At 42.9% G+C, this 14,481-nt stretch overlaps 3 protein-coding genes and 2 pseudogenes across 3 annotated transcripts; 1 reads left to right on the top strand and 4 right to left on the bottom strand.

The window, feature by feature from the left end:
- Positions 1-27: 27 nt before the first annotated feature.
- Positions 28-1,479, bottom strand: LOC138005316 (uncharacterized). Its single transcript, XM_068851564.1, has one exon. The coding sequence runs from the start codon at positions 1,477-1,479 to the stop codon at positions 28-30; it is 1,452 nt and encodes a 483-aa protein (XP_068707665.1).
- Positions 1,480-1,490: 11 nt separating this feature from the next.
- On the bottom strand, positions 1,491-2,585 carry LOC138005315 (uncharacterized). The gene has a single exon (XM_068851563.1). It carries the CDS (start codon positions 2,583-2,585, stop codon positions 1,491-1,493), a length of 1,095 nt encoding a protein of 364 aa, XP_068707664.1.
- Positions 2,586-2,678: 93 nt separating this feature from the next.
- LOC138005314 (uncharacterized) lies at positions 2,679-3,314 on the bottom strand. The gene has a single exon (XM_068851562.1). The coding sequence runs from the start codon at positions 3,312-3,314 to the stop codon at positions 2,679-2,681; it is 636 nt and encodes a 211-aa protein (XP_068707663.1).
- Positions 3,315-9,361: 6,047 nt separating this feature from the next.
- Positions 9,362-10,547, top strand: LOC138005313 (uncharacterized; annotated as a pseudogene).
- A 2,551-nt stretch (positions 10,548-13,098) lies between these two features.
- The window catches only part of LOC138005312 (uncharacterized), a 1,774-nt pseudogene continuing 391 nt past the window's right edge, over positions 13,099-14,481 (bottom strand).

The following is a 14,481-nucleotide window of genomic DNA, read 5'->3' as shown; positions in this document are numbered from 1 at the left end:
TAACCATTTCTTCCACCAGTGTTTGAGTTAACGCACAGCAACTAAAGCTCCCATGAGCTCCAATCGGCAGATAGACTGTGACTTTAATGGAGCAACACAGCCTTTTCCCGCTATAAGACTACACTCTATTGTGTCATCTATAAATGCTCGTCTTAGGTAGGCACACGCGCCATAAGCATTCTGGCTAGCGTCGCAAAACACATGAAGTGCAGTCTCTCGTACAGGTTTCTGTTCTTGGATAAGAGCTCTCGGAATTCTCACTTCATCAAGCTTTTCTGCTTCCTTGCGCCCCTCACGCCACTCTCGAAGATCAGCTTCTTTCAACTCGTCATCCCATCCGTACTTCATACGATTTAGATTCTGCAGGATGATTTTATTTCTGATTGAAAATGGGAGGAGAAGTCCTCGCGGATCCCAAACAGAGAATGCTTGACTCAAGATCTTCCTCTTCGTCGTACCTGGATCATCCTTCAGTCCGGTAAACTGGAGCATACCTTCTTGGGCATCCCAAATGACGCCCAAAGATCTGTCTGTTGGTAACTTATCTTCACTCAGTTCGAGGAATCGTGGAGATCTATCCTGCTCCGGGATGGTTGCCAAGACGTCTGGGTCATTTGTCAGCCACTTGTGTAGGCGGAAACCTCCACGACGCAACAACTCTGTCATCTGCTTCCTCATTTCAATAGCTTCCTCGCAAGAATCTGTTGACGGTAGACCATCATCCATGTAAAAGTGCTGGTAGACGGCTTTCACACCCAAAGGTAAATCTTCCCCATTCTCATCAGCATTTCGCCTCATAGTGTAGTTCGCTCTGGATGGCGCAGACACTTCTCCAAACACTGTTCTCTCGAACTGGTACACGCTTGGTTCTTCTATCAGAGAGTCTCTCCATAAGAATCTCAATGCTGGCTTATCACGATAAGGGAGACGGAGCGTATGGTACATTTCTTTCACATCAGCGGCCATTGCAATTCTTCCTTCGCAAAACCTGAGGAAAACTCCAAACAGAGAGGACAGAAGATCTGGTCCTGTGTAGATCTTATCGTTCAAACTTTGTCCCATGAATTTTGCTGATGCATCGTAGACTCTTCTGAGGTGATCAGGTTTTTTGGGTTTAATGACAAATCTGTGTGGTAAGTACCAAGTCACTTTACTATCGCACCGCACTTCCCCTTCACTCAGTTTCTTCACACAGCCCTTCTCAACGTCATCCTGGATTGACTTTGCATATCTCTCTCTGATCTCGGGACAGCTCTCAAACTTCTTCTCTAGGGATTGTAGCCTCCTCTTTGCCATTCCGTAATTGTTGGGCAGAGATGGTTCCTCATCTCTCCACAGTAGACCGGACACATACGCATCTTCATTCGCACTCTTAAAGGTTGTCTCTTCCATCAGTGACAATGCTCGCTTGTCCTCAATCGAACGGGTTGGATCAGCTAGCTTGACCACGCCCAAGGTTTCTATCTCTGACTGAGCCATGACCAGCTGCTTCAGCTCCTCATTTTCAACTGAACTTCTTTCATACACTTTGAACCCGTGAATGCTACTCTTCGCTCACCAGGTAACCAATTAGTCACCGCCCATCCAAGTGGGGTTTCAACAGCATAAGGTACCCTGTCAAGTTCCGGTTGACCTGAGGGTTTCAGAATTTGTGTTGGTAGAATCAAGTCAGAGTTGTTAGTTCCAATTATGAGTTGCACTGGACCCGTGTCAGTGTCACGCAAGTCCAAGGTCTTCAGATGTTGATACTCATGCTTGATTGTTGACCACTTCAACTTCTGATCCGGACCATTCAGGCTAGGAATTGTCTTCACATCTCGCAAGGAGTACTTGACTTCCTCTTTTCCGACTCGTGCGACATGGCATTTCTTGATATTCTGGGAAGCAAACACCTTCTGCGCATTTACTCCTTGAATTTCGAGATCTACCTCTTTGCCTTGAAGCCTAAGTGAGAGCGCTAAGTTTTCATCTATAAGGGTTGTGTTACAGCCTGAGTCACGCAATGCCATCACCTGCTGTTTTCCTGTTTCTCCAAAGACAACTATGGGAAGTACTTCAACCAAAGCAAGACCACCAGTCTCACAACCTGTGTACGCTGATTGTTGATACTCCTCAAGAGGCTCCACAGCCTGACGTGGTGATGAGTCTCTACCTTCCAGGGAGACAGGAGCTGGGTTTCTCTCAACTTCTGGCACTTGTTCTGATTCACGTTTCGCTTTTGCCCGTTCAATAAATCTCAAGTCGACTTCATGTACAAGGGTATGATGACGCATGTCACAGTTTTCAACTTTGCATCTATTCTTACTACGACATTTACGCAGACGATGACCGGGTAATAGACAACATAAGCATAGTTTGTGTTCCTCGACAACTTTCTCCTTTTCGCTAGTCAACATTCCCTGAAATCGTTTGCACTCTTGCAAAGTGTGATTAGTGGACTGGTGAATTGGGCACTTTGTTCCACACCTGGCGCGTGAAGATTCTCCCGTGGCTCCTGCAAACAGCCCAGGTTGGGATTTGTCAGCTGGCTTACGCCTATCAACTTTAGATGTATCTGAACGCTTCCACTCTCTCTTCTCCATCATCCACCGCTGCTTGGACTCACTAATTTTTGCCTCTTTCTCTAGCCAATTTGCAAATGAATCCCAGGTTGACAATTTCGGTTTTCCTTCAACAAACTACGCCCATCTGCCGGAAAGGCGTGTGGGAAGTTTAGAAACAGTTGCTTCAGGGACTTGTGAGCTAAGCTCGTGAAGAAAGTTATGCTCTTTGAAAATGCCTATCAATTCAGAAACTATTTCTTGATACTGCCGGATCTGCACACTATTTTCTTTCACTATGGTCGGAAACTGATCTATACGTTTCTTCGCAGCTGATACCACTGTGTCTACACGACCAAAACGCTCCTGGAGCGCGGTCCATGCCTCCCTGTAATTATCTGAACCTGGCATGAATTTCGCTAGACATGATTTTGCACTTCCATCCACAGAATCTAACAGAAATTTAAGCTTCTCTGTTGCATCATAAACTTCCTTTTTATCCACTTCAACATTAAATGCTGCTTTGAATTTTGAGTACTCTAGTGGATTTCCATTGAACTTCTGCACGTTTGGTTTAACGATTTTCACAAAGGCTGGCAGCATTTTCCCAAACAACTGATCTATCTTTGACGTTTGCACACTAGGGTCTCCTGTGGCAGAGGTTTTCAACTCAGCTTCACCTTTAGCAATAAAAGATTCACATGTCTCTTTTTTACGGGGCTCACTAGAAACCTCTGTTACGATCTCTGGTTTGGTGGATTTAACTTCCTCCATGTGAGGTTTTTCAACAACATTGTTTTCAGTAATTTCCAGGTCTAACGCGAGACCCGATCGTTCACACTGTCTGAAGGTAATTTATTTAACTCTTCATTAATATCACCTTTATTTGACATACCTTCTTCCTGGGCGATGGCATCTTCGAACTCATATTCCAATCTTGATTCTTCAGCTTTCTTTTGAAGTTCCAAGAGTTTTGCACGCTTCTGTTGTTTGGCTCGCAGACACTCGATCTCATTTGCGAACGTTTGCTCGCCTATTTTTAGTTCCAGTGCTAACTTCTCAGCTCGCAATTTCTTTCTCAAAACGGAACGTTTACTTGAAGTAGTAGACTCACTTGGCGTGAACAGTTGAGGTGTTTCGCCTTCTTCTCTGTTTGAGGCACTCATCATGGCACGACTTGAATGATTCTTCCACAATATTGAACCAGGCGGTTCGATGATGAATTTTACACACAATTACACGCAGTTTCACGGCTGTCTTACAGCTTGACTCGGCGACTTTCCCCTTGATTTCACAATCTCCGGCTCGGTGGACCAAATGTCGCTGCTGGACGACGATAAAACTCTGCTGGTTCGTTTTGTACAACTTTATTCTCCGATTTTACATTCAGAACGTTCAACAACACCGCTTTCTCACGCACATCTTATCTCCTTTACACGTGCGGACGAGGTCCCTAGAAACGGACTGACGTCATTGGTATCATAGCAACGCGACCGGAAATGAAAGTTCAGGAAGCAGGAGGCACAGCTTTCATTAAACCAAAGGCACTCGATGTTCCATCTAATGCGAGGAGTGCAAAACTGCTAGCTCATCTGTAAATTTAGCAATTCATGAACTTGTAGTGCTTATATATAGTCCTTAACAATGACGGGACAGAAACAATGTTATGCATAAGAGTACTCGTATAGAATGTGGTCAAAGAGTTCTGGATTCCTTTCCGTGAAACAATTTGCGCCAAAGCTTGAAGTAGGTAGGTAGGTAAGTAAGTAAGTAAAGTAGAGTAAAGTAAGTATCATTATTTACCCTCGGATTTTTAGAGTAGCTAATAGCTAATATCTCCGAGCATTGAATCCCAACTGGCCGGAGGCAAACCATTAGCAGCCAGGAAATTGAACCAGGGACTACCAGGAGCAAATTCAACGAGTGGTCAGAACGTATCTTGAACGGCCGGGATATCCGGATCTCAAGGCAAGCGCCCTAACCACTGGGCTGCGCTGCCTCCTAAGTGTAACAACATGACGATTCTCAACGATTTGTTAACTCGAAGTATCAGAGCTGCCTCGATATAATCTTCTAATGCATCATGATGATGGCTGTACAAGAGCGATTTTCTTGGCAGCAAGGGCCCAGGATGGAATTTCTGCAGCGTTATTTCTCCACCATGAAAATCATCTGGGATGTTTCCTACCATCACCAGATATGCTGGAAGTTCGTCCTTCAAGGAAAGGATCGTGTTATCATCATTGAGGAACGGCACAGCTCTAATCCGATCAACATCTGCAGCAACTGGCCTCGATGTCTTGACAACTCGTGGGTTGAACAACTGCGCTGCTTGGAATAATCGGATGGAAAGTGAGACGATAGCATAATTTGCAGACGTTTCCAAGTAGATTTGGAAAGCAGGCATCAGGCATTCTCTCAAACCATAAAAAAACCACCTTTGCCGCTCAATATCATTGAGGGGGAATAACTGTTGAACCACGCACGTTAAGGTAGCAAAGTTCTGAACATAGATCAATCGTCTTAAATCCTCGAGCTGCTGAAAGGCAATAAATACTAAGGCGCCATCTCCTTCGAGAGTATAGGTAGCCTTGAGGAACTTCTCCACCTGCATCATAGCAGCTTGCTCAACCCGTATGTGTAAGGAACTTTGCTGGCTTGAATCGGAGAGTTTCCCCTCGATACGTTCGGAAAGTCCTCATTGCTTTCCAAGAAATTAAGGTGTTTACGTGGTACGTGGTACCTTCAAACATTCCCCCAGAGACCACCACCTGGTTGCGTTATAGCGATGGCATTCCTTTACCAGATATCTGGGTCCAGACTCGTCTGGCCTTCATGCTTGTGATGAAAATAACATTCCGTGTAGACATAAATCGGGTAAGGGCTGGTGCTTTGCATTTTACTCCGATTCGGGCAAGGAAATGGGAGATGCAACCCACTTCTAGCATGTCAGGATAAAGAGCAGACAGTTTTGAGAGCACATGTATTTACCGCTTCTCTATCTCTCATTGCAGCTAGGAGTTGACCTTGGAGAATACTAAGCTTGCGATGAGGCACTTCAATCACTATTCGAGCCAACTCGTCGCCACATACAGAACTCTTAACAAGGTGAAAACGCATCAACCTCACTTTAAATTCCCACTCATCTACGAAGCGAAGTAGCAATACCAATGCTTCACCATCTCTGGTGGTTCCGTCAAATATTGAGACATCTTTGCCCATAAGCTCTTTTAAAATTGTTGTGTTCTCTTCTTCAAGTATAAAGGGGATGAGTTGACGGATATGGGAGTGTGATCTAAGAGAGAAGCCGGCCTCCTCAAACACCTCCCTGAAGTATTCAAGACGATGCAGTGGCGTTCCACTCTTCAACAATGCACAGCCCACCTCTACCCTAAAAACCCTCGTGGATGTTGGCAATGTTTCGCCTTTAGGGTGATACTTATCATCAAACTTCGTCAGTGCCTCTGCAATGTCTTTGTCATTCATGGAAATCTTTGCTATCTTTTCTTTGTTGGTTTTGTATTTATTGCTAGATATGCGAGTGTTCAAGTTCCACGTTTTTAAAGAAACCTCCTCTTTACACGATTGGCAAAAAAGGACAGTGTCTCTAACCACCTGTAGAGTTTCACCTTTGAATTCGTCTGAGCGTTCTTTGGCAGAGATCTTCGGCTCATAGGGGCCGATTACGTGAGCCGGGCTGGCTCGTTTAGCTGAGATCCCGGCACGTCTGAGATCTGAGAGATGAGATCTGAGATGCCGGGATCCCGGCTAACCGGGCTGACATTTTTCCTCGTAATCGAGTTCACCGGGACAGCGATTTCTAACCACATTACTCCACTTTAGAGAAAAATGGCCCACAGAATAATAATTGTTTTTTAATGTTTAAATAAAGGATAAATAAGATAGACTAACCGCGCACCGGTGGCTCAGTTGGTTGAGCACCGGGCTGTCACGCGGGAGGTCGTGAGTTCAACTTCAGCCGGACCAACATTCAGGGTCTTTAAATAACTGAGGAGAACGTGCTGCCTTTGTAATTACATCTGCAAATGGTTAGACTCTCTAGTCTTCTCGGATAAGGACGATAAACCGTAGGCCCCGTCTCATAACCCTTCAATGTTCATAATCCTGTGGGACGTAAAAGAACCCACACACTTGTCGCAAAGAGTAGGGCATGTAGTTCCCGGTGTTGTGGTCTGTCTTCTGTGGTGTATCATGGTTGGGAGGATAAATGCTCGGAGAAATTAGCTACACCAAGCATTTTAATAACAATTTAGCGAGACAAACGTCTCTCCACTTCTTGTTGTTGTTGTTATCGTTTTTCACATGACTTATTCTAAATTTAGTCCAAGCAGGGCTGGCTCATCTCATGTAATACCGGGTAAAACTCATCCCGGGAAACCTGACCAGCCCAGCTCATGTAATCAGCCCCATAGTCAGAGGTTGAAACTTTTGCTTTCACTCGTCTGTTCCCTCCTACGGTGTTCGCAGCTAAATTTCGTTTTCGTGAGAGATCACTAGAACTGGGAGCTACCTGTCTTTCTCGAGTGACAATGGGCTCTACGTCATCTTCAATAGAAATTGAAATCACTGAAGTTTCACTTGGCTTCTCCGCCATGTTTGAAACTTGCTTCCCTTGCAATGATGGGATACATTAGAAGTAGGAAACACCGCTGCACAATTGGATTGCAGTCTAGCAGTCAACAATGGGACAAAATATTATATAGAAAGTTTAAATAAAGCGGCTAAGAAAATACAACAATTTTTCTTCACAATCATCTAAAAATATCCCCAAATCCAATTTTTTTCTGAAAATCCTTAAACTTTCTAAAAATCTCCTGATGCTCTAAAACTCCTAAAGAAAATCCGGCTTTTTGTATCTAGGCCTAGCGTTGGGAAATTTTGTCAGTTTAAGGTCAAAAACGAGTTTTATTGCTGTACTTTATTCCACGAGATCATTCACATTTTGATGTATTTCATTAAAACACGCCAGCTTTGCTTGGAACAAGTATCGGCAAAATCAAGGCAACCAAGAAAGGACAAACTTCAAACAAGACCTCCAACAAAAATTACCTGTACAAACAAACTTCTGAAAACACAAGCTAGTGATATTTTTCCTTAATTTTACGAAAACTCATTGCGATTACGTGTTTAGAACATATGGGCAAAATTTTCTTGTCACTGCATGTCGAGGCACATCGAAAAACTGTTACAGTGTAGGCAAACGGAGTAAAAAAAACACTTGTTCAAACAAACAAACAAACAAATCAACTATTTCAACTTTTTGTCCAAAAAGCGGGCAGATGATTGTTATTTTTGAGAATAAAAATTCGAGTTTCATTCCTGAACAAAGGAAAAACCGATTAATCCACTTGAAATAATGCATCCAAATAACGAACGGTTTAGTGTCCAAGAAAAGAATTTGTGGAGTAACTTCTTCCACCAAGTTTGAGCTATTACTGGTACTGTTTTGTCGTTCTCGTTCTCGTTCTCTCTTCTTTCCTTTCTGTTCTTCTGTCATAGGTGGTCCAGGCATCATGTGACCTTATCAAAATTAAAAATCTTCTAAAGATGTGTCAAAAAGCAGCTCTAAACAAACTAAAAATTAACACTCAGCGTTAAGCTTATATTCCTCCGATGCTTGACTTGAAGAACTGCATAGCCACCAGTGTGGTCCTTTCCACAGCTCCGTATGTCAAACCTGGATTGAAAGCGGCGAAAAATGCAGGGAGAAAATATTTTTCAAACCGTTTTCCGCTTGAACACGAATTAAAAGCGTCGGCTGCTAAGGACGGTGCCTATGAATATGCGGGAAGTTCTATTTTCTCCACATAGTTCTAAACCGCGCAAGAGTATTCCTGCACTAGTAAACCCAAGTATCTCGAGATGCGCAGAACGGATGTGCAATAACAACAGTAGGCACCGTCCTTAAAAGCTTCAGTTGACGTAGTATGGCCGTGTAGCCGCGTCAGGCCACAGAAAGCGCGCGAAAAATGTTGAGCAGTTAACCAGGTTTGAGCCTGTGATCCAATCGAAAATCAGTGCCTGGTCAGAGGGCAACTAAAAAAAACAGCTGACCTCGATGAGCTCTACACTTGAGCCTGCGATATGGGTAGATGATACTGGTTAGCGGATGCCTTGTTTAACAGGTGTCAATTGACCATAACATGGACAATCCGGGTCAAAGCACTTCGGGACAACTTTTGGGCGAAAAGTAGAGAATTTACTGCACATGCTTCCATCGTTATACGAGCAACGTGTTCTTCTTTCGCTGCCTTTTTTGCGCCCCCCTTCCCCCCAGACAATGTTGAAAGATGCCAGCGATCGATGAAGGGATCTTGAATTTTGGAGACCGTGAAAATCAACATTGTAATGGAGAGAGGGGGAAAAGCGCGAACTGTCGCAACAGTTTTGACCAGGATTGGATTCCAATATCAAAGATGTACGCTGTAAACTAGCTATTTTGCCTCCACTACTCAACCGGACACTCAATGGCACATGGGCGCGTTGGCCAGCTAAGCCGCCGTGCAGTTTATTAAGCATTGGAATAGGTACAAGAATATTAATACATCAGTTCTAAAATAAAGAGAAAAGCAATGCACCAGAGCCGGACACGAACACCCTTAAAAAAAAACAGCAGGTGGAAAAAAGCGGGGAAAGTGTACCCCCGACCAAGGCAGTGGAGCGACCCTCGGGGTTCTAGGGTATTCTAATAGAAAGACACTACTTACAATGTAAATGAACGCTATCATATACCGCCTAACGAAGGCATTAAACACTAATTCAGCTCGATAGAATGCCTCACTCGCTGTTCCCGTTTTAAGATGACCACTGGCCAGTTTCTAGATACCCTTAATATCCATCCTTCCCTCAAGTTTACCATGGAAATCGAACGGGAGGGATCCCTTCCCTTTTTAGGAACTGAATCACTTAACCGTGCACCAAAGATTGAGAGCAAGGTGTACATCAAAAGAACCAAGACGGGTCTCCTTCTGGGTCGCGCTTATCGATTATCTTCTAATTGGTTATTCTTCTCGGAGGAATGTGACCGCCTCAGGGGGGGTTTTCATAACTTGAAACTCGCAAAGCCACTGGTTGAAACTACAATCAAGCGGTTCGTTGAGAGAACGATTTCATCTCAGTAGCCCTGCCCATCACCAGATGTACCATCGGAGACTAAGAGTGGTGTTACCCTTTAAGGACCAGTCTTCAGCTAATTATGTTAAACAACAACTAACCAATCTAGTTCCAATATTTCCAGTGTTTGTAAGCCCTAAGCTCGGGCAACAACCTGAGCGATATGAGTTTAAGCCCCCTATTGTCAACGAACAATGTCTCGTCTATGAATTTAAATGTAACCTGTGTGATGCAGGGTATGTGGGTTATACACGTGGTCACTTACACAAGCGCGTAGAAGGGCACACTAGAAAGTCATCTTCGATTTACAAACATTATAACCTCCAACACAATAGTGAAATGCCTGAACGCTTCATTGAGCAATTTCACACCATCACGAAATAGAGCGGCAAATTTGATTGGCTCGTTAATGAAATGTTATTATTTAATCACTTTCACCACAACAGAGAAACAGGCTGTGGTTGGGGTCGCACAACAGAGCGAGGCTCCAAATTAAGTGTGCCCTTTTACCCTCCCAACCATGATATAGCACAGAAGACAGACCACAACACCGGGAACCTACTCTTTGCGACAAGTGTGTGGGTTCTTTTAGGTCCCACAGGATTATGAACATTGAAGGGCTGTGAGACGGCGCCTACGGTTTATCGTCCTTATCCGAGAAGACTAGAGAGTGTAACCATTTGCAGATGTAATTACAAAAGCAGCACTTTTTCCTCAGTTATTTGAAGACCCTGAGTGTTGGTCTGTCCGGAGTTGAACTCACGACCTCCCGCGTGACAGCCCGGTGCTCAACCAACTGAGCCATCGGTACACATGCGTATACCAACATTGAACGTGCAAACGGATTCCATCCGCACCAAGGTGTTTGTTTAGGCCTTTTATTGTAATTTATGCTTATCTTGTACCTTTCCTTATTTGCATGCCATTTAACTGGTCTCTTGATAATGGAGTCATGATGACCCCGAAACGTCGAGCAGCAATAAATCTTTCCTGGTTTTTTATAATATGATATTAAACAATAAATCGTCTGTGTGAATGTTTACTACTTCTTTATAGTTTTAAAGGACATTAACCTCGTTATTTGTGCGATCATTTTCCAGCTGAAGACTCTCTAACTCTTAAAGTTACTAGTTGGCAAAAGGCATAACCCATTAGCTACGAGGTAAATGTATCATTGAGTGAGATGACTGAAGTCTTAACTTTATTCCCTCGAAGTCAGGCCATAGACCACTTTCGATATATTGAAATTCTTGGCTGGCAAAAACTAGAGGCACAAAGAAGCTTTGATAAGGCTGTCATGGTTTACAAATCTTTAAATCGACTCGCTACTGAATATATGCGATTCATGTTTATTCACCGTGACACCGTATACTCCCTGAGAGACGCCGATGGCAAACAAAATATTCCAAAGCCCCGCACATACTACTTGAAAACTAGCTTTAGCTATACTGGTGCGGTGCTTTGGAATAGTCTGTCAGTTGGGTTACGGCAAACAGAAACACTAGAAAGCTTCAAAGCTGGGCTGCGGTAGTCGGGTCATTTTACTACAATTAGTTATAGTTTTTAGATTAAAAATGCACGGCTCTCGTGGAAAGGAGGATTTTATATTTTATGTTTTATATTTCATATTAGTAAATAAGTAAAAAGTAGTAATATATAATTGTAATTTTAAATTTAAAATTTTAATTAATTATTATAGATAGGCCTGATGAGACAACCGTGGATAAATAAAGTATTCTGTTCTGTTCTGAGCTCCGCTCGCGCCGAAGGCGGACGCGCGCGGAGCACCATACTTAAGAAAATATGGTAACCCATCGATGTTTTATAGCCATGACGTCATGAACGTCCGCCCATTCATGTATGCCAATGTGACCAGTACACGTAACCATATCACGGGCTCAAGTTTAGAGCTCATCCAGGAGGCAATACTCCATTTGACACTTTAACTAGTTTACGACATACATCTTTGATAAAGATCGTTTTCACGTGACGTCACAGCTAATTATGCAGAGGCAGGTAGACCGGAAGTCAGCCATGCTGGTGGACAACCCAGCGGTCGCTTGATCAAAATGAGAAGATTTGGCGGGATTGTGGTCGTCTTTGCTAAAATTCTTTTAGTGTTTTGAGCTTTATGTTGCTATCAAATGGGTTATATTTGTGCGGGGAAGAATTGCAGACACAATAGTGCCAGAGACAAAGGAAAATTTAATTTTTTTTTTTTAAAATGTTTCGCTGGCTGTTGCTCGAAATGATCGTTGTCAAAAGAGGAATGAAAAGAAGCGAAAATACACCGAGATGGCTGCTGCCAATAGCACTGAAGACAGCTGTGATGTAGCGAGTTTTCAAATAAGTGCTGATTCAGGAGCATCTGGAAGTGGTAAATGTACACCAAACTTAATTATACACAGCTCCTCCCTTTTTTTTCTGAGCAATATTTGAAGCGTGTGTCTATGACGTGCTTACGATTGATATATACATATATATATATAGAGAGAGAGGGGTGTAATTTCTTCATTTTTCGTTTAGCTATAACTCTTCCTTTTTTTTTTCTTTTCAGTGAGTACAAGTATTTTTTCTGCAGCTTCAGCTTCCGCAAGTGACCCCAATCTTGCTGATCATGTTAATGATGATGACCATGATGACAATTACAAATATTGTCAAACAGAAGAATTACTTGCTGCTGAAGGATACTGCCAGACTGAACTTGATATGCCTCAGTTAGTCAGTTAATCGCAAGAGCAATGACATGGTCTAATTATAAACATCATAATACTGTAAAATTTTTCATAGGCATAACACCACAAGGTGTTATCTCATTTATATCAAAGGCATGGGGTGGCAGAGTAAGTGATAAATATCACACAGAAAATTCTGGTTTGTTAAGGAAGCTTTTACCTGGAGACGTAGTGCTAGCTGACAGGGGATTTGATATAGCTGACAGTGCTGGTTTTCACTAAGTTTGTCTTCATATACCAGCTTTTACCAAAGGAAAGAAACAGCCGTCTGCAGAGGAAGTGGAGGAAACTCGGAAAATCGCAAACGTCCGCAAACATGTTGAAAGAGTTATTGGTCTTGTGCGCAGGAAGTATAATATATTAGAGGGAATACTGCCCATTCAGTTAGTGACAGCTCGCAGAGGTGACAATTTAGCCCCAATAGACAAAATTGCTATAATATGTTGTGCCCTTACTAATTTATGTGAAGGTATTGTTCCTTTTGGTTGAATCTTTCAGTAGGGACTGTTCTCAAGAAATATGAATACTATCTGCTAAAATACAATGGACAAAGTTGTGTTATACCCAGAAACAATGTATGAAAGTTAGCATAGTCCTAAACGGAACAGAAACATAGGTAAATAAAATGGTACAAACACGAAGAAAAGTGTTTGCTGTAAATTTCTTGCGAATTATTTTAGTAAACAGTTTCACTGAGTGCATGATGGACAGATCCATTCACCATCAGGTTTTGTTGTTAGCCCTACACATGACATATGAAACCATTGGATTTTACAGTCTGGTTTGTCACAACCAATTAGCTGATTTCCTTCAATGTACTGCTGGCAATAACACCAGGGTCCATCATCATCACTGTCTGATGCTGGTGTTACTGTGGCATGAGGCAAAGGGGAAGACCGTGAAAACCATCTACCCAACAGTTCTGGGAGAACTCCTTTCTTGTAGAAAAGAATTGCCCTTGTCAATGCTCTGTCCCAAAACTCAGTGTCAGGTAGTATTCTCTGAATAAAGATGTCTTTGTTGGTCCAGACAACGAAATCACAAACAACTGACACTGCACTTGGTAGTAGTATGCATGACAGGTGTCCACAGACAAACTCATTTCTTCCTCATTGTACTTGAGACAGAAACTACTGTCATTCGCTTTTGCCGCAATAGCAAGCATAGAATCTTTGTACTTATAAGGACACCTTATTTCACTGATACCTTTCCCACAGCACTCACAAAAAACAACACCATCAGGAGTGGCTCCTAAAAAAGGCCACTTTGCACTTATATGAAGTCCACAGTCTGCAACAGAAAAGTTAAGGTGATCCTCTGCAAGTGAAAATGCATAGGCTTCACGAGCTCTGCTTTCATTAGAGATATCCCAATTTGTTGCAGCGTTTGAAAATCTGTGCGAGTTTGGATAACATATCATCTCTATCAAGCTCTTTGATGGTTTGTCTGGGTCAGTTGTGCAAGCTGCTTTGAACTTTGATGCAGTCACACGGCCTGCCCTGTGCTCAAACCATACTTTACAGGTTGATTGGCCCCTTGTAACTCCTTCAACTGCTTCTGCTTCCTCGGCAGTAATAGTAATCTCATCAAATACTTTCTCTGCCTTTTCTACGACTTCCTGAAAGCTATAATTCAAGTGTTCTTCCTTGTATATTACTGTTAAGGGCTTTGGCAGAGCTTCAGCTTCATTTTTATTGGGAGAAATTAAAGAAGGAATAGCTGGTTTGATGCCACACAAATATTTCCGAAAAAATTGGCTCTCTCCTCAGCTGATGTCTCCGGGATAACCGCTCTGTTTACTTCTGGGTTTGCATATCCCTGTTCGCCCAAAGTACTGGATCGTTTTTTTGCTGAGGACAGGTCCATGTCACAAACAGGAATGTAGGGAATGTTCTTTACATAAGAAGGCAAAATCCATCTGTTTCTCTCCTGTGTACAAGTTACCGAGTTCCTTATTCTCAATCCAGCTTCAACGGCAAAAAGGAGAGCCCCTACATGCGAACAGGCCTCACAAAGTCCTGTCATACAGTTACAGTGCGCCATGCATACGTTCTCTTCCTTTTGAGCAAGAA

The sequence above is a fragment of the Montipora foliosa genome, chromosome 6, assembly GCF_036669935.1.
Source record: "Montipora foliosa isolate CH-2021 chromosome 6, ASM3666993v2, whole genome shotgun sequence".
In the NCBI taxonomy this organism is placed as follows: Eukaryota; Metazoa; Cnidaria; class Anthozoa; order Scleractinia; family Acroporidae; genus Montipora; species Montipora foliosa.
Note: the sequence above shows the minus strand (reverse complement) of the source record. Positions and strands in the feature narration are given on the sequence as shown.